The 6265-nt window shown below is 63.5% G+C and overlaps 1 protein-coding gene across 2 annotated transcripts; it reads left to right on the top strand.

Moving 5' to 3' along the window:
* The first annotated feature begins 434 nt into the window (after positions 1-434).
* Positions 435-5981, top strand: TRIM65 (tripartite motif containing 65). 2 transcript variants are annotated; one of them, XM_058284753.2, is made up of 6 exons: positions 437-887; positions 3187-3282; positions 3509-3742; positions 3821-3995; positions 4100-4165; positions 4702-5409. In XM_058284753.2, exons 1-6 carry the CDS (start codon positions 465-467, stop codon positions 5274-5276), a joined length of 1569 nt encoding a protein of 522 aa, XP_058140736.1. In that variant the 5' UTR covers positions 437-464; the 3' UTR covers positions 5277-5409. The 2 variants fall into 2 exon arrangements, with proteins under 2 accessions (XP_058140737.1, XP_058140736.1); XM_058284754.2 differs by lacking the exon at positions 4100-4165 and having other exon boundaries at positions 435-887; positions 4702-5981.
* The last annotated feature ends 284 nt before the right edge of the window (positions 5982-6265 follow it).

The raw sequence follows: 6265 nt of genomic DNA, 5'->3' as shown, positions 1-6265 counted from the left end.
CTTTAAAAGAACCCAAGTTAGGGAGCGGGTGTAAACATTTAAATTTTTAAAAATAAAAAGAATCCAAATTAGGCTCAGGCCAGAGAAGGGAGACACCCCATTCTTGGCAAGTGGCAGAAACCCAGCTCAATGAAAAAGTTCAGTGGCAGCTGAGCCCCTGGAGCGAGGGGGGGGACGTTTATGGAGCGCCCTGTGCCTTCCACCCAGGGGGAGGTGCCAGTTATCTCCCTGTGCTCCAGGCGGAGGCCAAGTGCCACCGTCGGCTGGGACGGTAGAGGTGGGCACCCGAGACGGCCAGACCCCAGCCCCCGGGCCTGCTGTCTGGCAGGCCGGAGCGCGTGGAAGGGGTGCGGGCAGCGGCTGGGCGGGACTCCGGGCCGGCCTGAGGCGGGAAGTCGCTCCCGCTGCTCCCGCCCTGCCGGGGTCCCTTTAAGAGCCCCGCCCCGGGCCGGGCCGCCGGCGCCATGGCCATGGCCGCGCAGCTGCTGGAGGAGAAGCTGACCTGCGCCATCTGCCTGGAGCGCTTCCGGGCCCCGGTGACGCTGCCCTGCGGCCACAGCTTCTGCAGGGCCTGCATCCAGGACTCGGAGGACCGCTGCGGGGCGATGTGCCCCGTGTGCCGCGAGCCCTTCCCGGCCGCCGGGCAGCTGCGCCGCAGCGTGGTGCTCAGCGGCGTGCTGGAGGCGCTGCCTGCGGGGGCGCCCGCCGCCCCCGGCCCCGCGCCCCGGCCCGACGCCGCCGACCCCGGCGCGCGCTGCCCCCGCCACGGGCGGCGGCTCGAGCTCTTCTGCCGCACCGAGGGCCGCTGCGCGTGCTGCGCGTGCACCGTGAGCGAGTGTCGCGGCCACGAGCTGGCGCTGCTGGACGCCGAGCGCCGCGCGCGCGAGGTGAGGGGCCGGGAGCCCGGCGGAGCCAGGAGGGGCCCGCGGCACGACCCTCCCCGCGGCCCGGGACTGATCGTAAGAGTCCGGGTGCCCCCCGGGCCCGCAGCCCTCAGAGTGTAAGCCGGGGCCTCCGGGCTCAGGGGCTGCCCTTGCAAGCCCTCGAAGACTGTTGGGTAGAGCAGGAGCTCAGCTAACACTCCTTCAGTCAATGTTTACTGAGCACCAACTGTATACCTACGCGTATATACCGGGAAGCAAACCAGATGAAGTTCCTGTCCTCCTAGACTTAGTCTGCTTAAGGGGTTAGACCATGAGCATGTAAAGAGGAAAGTCTATTACCACAAAGTGAAATACGGGAAGCACAGGGGAGACGGCAGCGGGACTGACAGGGGCAGGGGGAGAAAGGGGAGGTGGCACTTAGGCTGAGGAGGCCTAGCCTGGAGGGTCCCGAGAAGAACCTTCCCCACAGAGAAAGCCGCCTGCGCCTTTGCCCTGGGAAGGAAAAGAGCAGAGCCCGCTGGGTCACTAACGGCAGATCCTTGGGTTGGGGGGCGGTGAGGAAGGGAGGGCGCCCGCGGGTGTCCGCGAGGCCAGCAGGGGCCAGCTCACGAAGGGCCACACAGGGAGCACCGCAGGCCCCTCAGCATGGCCGCTGTGGTCAGATCGAGGCCTTCATGGCATTGAGGGGCTAGGCAGGCGAGTGGGGAAGGACAAGGGGACAGAGGCCAGGGGACAGGCACAGGCCAGGGGCAGGCGCAGAAGGGTTGGAAGACAGCTAGTGGAGGGGGTGCAAGCAGGAGGCACTGACTGGGTGCGGGAGAGGCAGGAGGGAGATGAGGGAGGCGCCGGGTTCTGCCCCAGCACATGGGTGGGTGGTGGCAGAGCCCGTGGATCAAGAGCGGAGGCCAGAGACCCCTAAGTCTAGAGCTCTGAGGTCTGAGCCGGAAGTAGAAATCTGGGTGTCGTAGGCACGGAGATGGTAGAGAAAGCCCTGGGGCATGGGGGGCACAGAGGAGGGACAGTAGGGAGCAGCAAGGGCCCCACGCTAACCAGGTGGGGTGAGGACAGTGACCGCTGGGGTTGGCAGCCCGGCTAAGAGCGGTTCCAGCAGCCAGGACATGGGGTTGATTGGACTCATTTGACAGGACAGAGGAAGAGCAAGGTCAGGGGTGGCATGGAGAATGGAGCACAGACTGACCTGGGAGGGAAGGGGTGGCTGGAGGGCCCGTGGGGCAAAGTCGGGGGTCTGGTGAGGTGGAAGGAAGGGGGGGGTTAGATGAGGCAGCTAGGTGGGAGGTGGAGGTCAGAGAACAGCTGCAGAGCTGTTGCAGGAGTGCTGGGGTTGCAGGAGTGGCTGAGCTGGAAGAAAAGAACACTGAGGTCAAAGGGGAGAGGGCTGAGGTCAGAGGATGACCCCTGGGGTGCTGAAGTCACCAAGAATGAGGACACCTAAGGAGGCCGAAAGGTGGCCGGCGGGGGGCGGGGGGGGGGGCGAGGCCACCAGAGGCCAGGGCTTGGGGAGCCGCGCTTCTGCCAGAGGGAGGGAAGTGGATGTGGGGCCGCGTGCGGTGGGGAGCAAGGAGGCCCCCTCCACGGGGGAAGGCCCTTCTCAGGGAGACCCTTCTCAGGGTGACCCAGGGAAGCCTGCCCTACGTTTGTCAGTGGCAGTGCCCAAAGCAGTGGGTCTGAACAGAAGACACAAGCCTTGGACTTGGCCTTGTCCAGATCAACTAACTTTCCTCATCTGAAAGCAGGGATAATAGATACGGGTGAAGCCCCCAGCCAGGTGTGGGAACCCGTCCTGGCAATGTGGTGGCCGCCAGCCCCTGCGTGGTCCGTCCTTTCCCGTGAGAACAGCTGGTTTTGATCCTCGGGGGGGGGGGGTCAGCGATGGGGTCAGAGGGCCACCAACAATTAGGGGGCCTCCCCTCGCTCGTGCCCAAAGCTCAGCAAGAAGCTTCGCCTTCTACGTGCATTGACCTACCCCCTCACCAAGCAGCTTTGGGGTCACCACTCCTTCCCCGCGAGGCCACCTGAGCCAGCGCCATTGCTCCTATTTATAGATGGGGGTGGCGATGACCCGGCCCAGGCTGTGTGGCCTGCAAGACGCAGGAGACGCGCTGGGAGTCAGGTCTCCCGCAGGGCTGCTGCCCCAGGCAGGGACCCTCCCTGGACTTGGCCCAGCTCTCCTGGGTGACGGCGAGATGGGCGCCTCACCTCGGGGACCCGAGGAAGGGTGCCTGGTGTCTGCAGGCGGGTGTCCACTGACCCTCTCTGCTCGTGCCCCGGGCGGACCCCACAGGTCCAAATGAGAGCCACGCTGGAGGTCTGCCGGCAGCAGGCCACGCAGGCGGAGACCCAGCTGCGGGCGCTGCAAGAGCAAAGCAGCCACATCGAGGTATGACACAGCCCGGGTCCCACCCCCTCCCCCTCCTCCTGTCCCCCAGGCAACCGCGGTGGGCCTGGGACACTGTACAGGAAGTAGTCCCCACCTTGAAAATGCCTTCTGGCCAGAGGAAGTGAGGGGCCAAGCAGGAAGCCGGGTTCCAGGGCCCCTGGCGCCCCACTTCTCTGCCCCCAGTCCCCCTGCCCCGCTGAGGCTCCTCCTGGCCCCCCCCCCCCAGAGCTCAGCCTGCTCCCTGGCCTCCGTGGTCTCCAGCAAGTTCAGCTGCCTGCTGCAGGCCCTGAAGATGCTGCAGGACCTGGCACTGAGGGACATCGAGACAGCCAAGGCACAGGCGCTGGATCAGGCCCGGGACGAGGAGCGGCGGCTCCGGGGCCACCAGGAGGCCTGGGCTGGCCACAGCTGCAGGACCCAGGCCCTCCTGGATCAGCAGGACGACTACACCTTCCTCCAGGTGCCAGGCCGCAGGTGGCAGGGGGTGGGCCGGCCTGCTCCTTGAACCCGGGCTGACGTCGCCTGTCCCTGCGTTCAGGAATCGCAGCTCCTGGTGCCCCCAGAGCCTCTCGGGCCGCTGACCCTGCCGCAGTGGGATGGAGACCAGCAGCTGGGGCACCTGAAGGAGACGCTGAGCCAGCTGGGGGGCCTCCTCCTGAAAGAGGAGGGCCACCCCGGGGCGTCGGCCGAGGCTACTGCCTCGGGCCCCGTGGGTGAGGCTGAGCCGGGATCTCCCCCGGGGGTGGAAACAGGGCCAGGGCCCACCCCCCTGGGCTCCCCTCCCCATCCACCCCCCTAATCCTGCTCTGCCCCCTAGAGGCCCCAGGTCCCCTGGCACCAGTCCCGAATCCGGTGTGTCCACTGAGGCAGCAGCTCTGGCAGAGTAAGGAGGCCTGGAGCAGGGGCATGTGGGGTGCCAGTGCACATGTGTGCAGATGAAGCGTGCGCATGGGCAGTGTGTGCATGGACATGGCCCCCTGGCATAAGAAATGTGAGCGTGCTGCACGAGTATGTGTGTGTGGACAGGCACGTGTGTCCATTTAGCACAGGCTGGGACCGCATCCAAGACGTCTGTTCCATGGCCTCCCTCGGGTCTGGCCCTGCCCCCCAGCACACCCATTTCGGGGTCCCCTCCACATCCACCTCAAAGCAGCACACAGGGGGCGGAAGGACAGATTCTGGCACACAGGCCCCGCTCGCAGTGCTTCCCCCGTCATACCAAGTCACGCTGCCGCCTGTGAACCCAGGCTGGTAAAAGTTCGCTCTGGGAACACTCCCGTGACGTCCAGTGCCTGCGAAGCACCTGGCAGACATTCAGCGCTCAATCAATGATAGCTGCGACCACGCTCGTTCCCTCTGCAGACAGGACGGTGCAGGGCCCCAGCGCCCCTGCCCGCTCACGTTCTCCCTCCCCAACAGATTATCGCAATCTGACCTTCGACCCAGACAGCGCCAACCGCCACCTCTACGTGTCCTTGCAGAACCAGCAGGTGAAGCACCGGTGCAGACCCCGGCCCCAGGCCGGCCCCGGCAGCTTCGAGTTCTGGCAGGTGCAGTGCACCCAGAGTTTCCGGACCGGGCGGCACTACTGGGAGCTGCACACGTCCAGCCACTCGGTGACGCTGGGCATGGCCTACCCAGAGCTGGCGCGGCGCAAGCTGGGGCCCCACACGGACAACATCGGCCGCGGGCCCTGCTCCTGGGGGCTGTGCATCCAGGAGGACGGTGTCCAGGCCTGGCACAACGGGAAGACCCAGCGCCTCCGAGGGGCCCCCGGGCGGCTGCTGGGCATGGATTTGGACGTGGCCTCAGGCTGCCTCACCTTCTACAGCCTAGAGCCGCAGGTCCAGCCCCTGCATACCTTCCACGCCGTCTTCACCCAGCCCCTCTACCCGGTCTTCTGGCTCCTTGAGGGCAGGACCCTCACCCTGCGCCATCTGCCTGGGGCCACGTTCCTTCCTGAGCCCCCAGCAGAGGCCTCGGGGCTCAACTGAGGTGCCCTCCCCTCCCCGGGGAAGGGCCAGGATGGAGCTCTGGGCTGGGAACAGGGGGCACCTGTTTAAGGACAGATCTGGCACACTTACCGCCAAGCGGTTACCTCTCTGAACCTCCGTCCTCTCATCTGTAAAATGAGGTTCAGGCGAATTCTACCTCCAAGGTTGCAGCCAGGATTGAATGCTGGGGTGCTGCCACCAGCAGCGGGCCTGGCAGATAAGTGTGCCCAAGAGCTGCCCCGGTCCCTGGCCCGAGGACCCGAGGCCACAGCTGTGAGGACCAGTTCCTAGGCGGGAAGGCTGCCCGGGGAGCCCCCAAACGAACTGAGCGTGAACCCCGAGTTCACTTTTCCAGCCTCTCAAAAGCATTCAGGAACTAGGACGCGGGGCCTGGTTCTAGGGACTGTCTGGGCTAGAGCAGCGCCAGGGCCTGCTGGGCTTACAGGGGAGCGCCGCACCTGTGGGCACGCACGCAGCATGGACCAAATAAGACCCGTATGAGCCCCTGGTTCCCCGCACACCAAGACAGTGTCGACAAAAGGAACAATCCATGTCTGGCAGATGAACCAGGCAAGTTTCCTGGAGAAAATGGTTTCTTTTACATTCTTCCTCACCACCCGCTCTTTCTTATTTTAAACATTTTGGTATATTTTCGTCCTGTCTTTTTTTCAACACATAATTAAAAAAGCGAATTTGTTTCCTGCATTTTTTACTTAGCTTAATGGAAGTGTTTTTCACATTAGTAAAATTTTTCCAAATGAGTCCATGATCTTCTAAATAGGACTTCTAATGACTCACAGTTTATTTACCCATGACTGGATGTTTAAAAAGATTGTTTCTTGTTTGCAGCTGTAAAACATGGCTGTGACAAATACTTTTTTTTAAAAATAATTTCTGAAATATTTTCATCGGTGACCAAGCTCTTAAATCTAAAAGACTTTTCCCCTTTTAAAAGCTAGGGTGTTAACAAGGTAACAAAGTAGGTAGGA

This window comes from Dasypus novemcinctus, chromosome 21, assembly GCF_030445035.2.
Source record: "Dasypus novemcinctus isolate mDasNov1 chromosome 21, mDasNov1.1.hap2, whole genome shotgun sequence".
NCBI classification, from domain to species: domain Eukaryota; kingdom Metazoa; phylum Chordata; class Mammalia; order Cingulata; family Dasypodidae; genus Dasypus; species Dasypus novemcinctus.
This window is presented reverse-complemented; position numbering and strand designations above follow the sequence as displayed.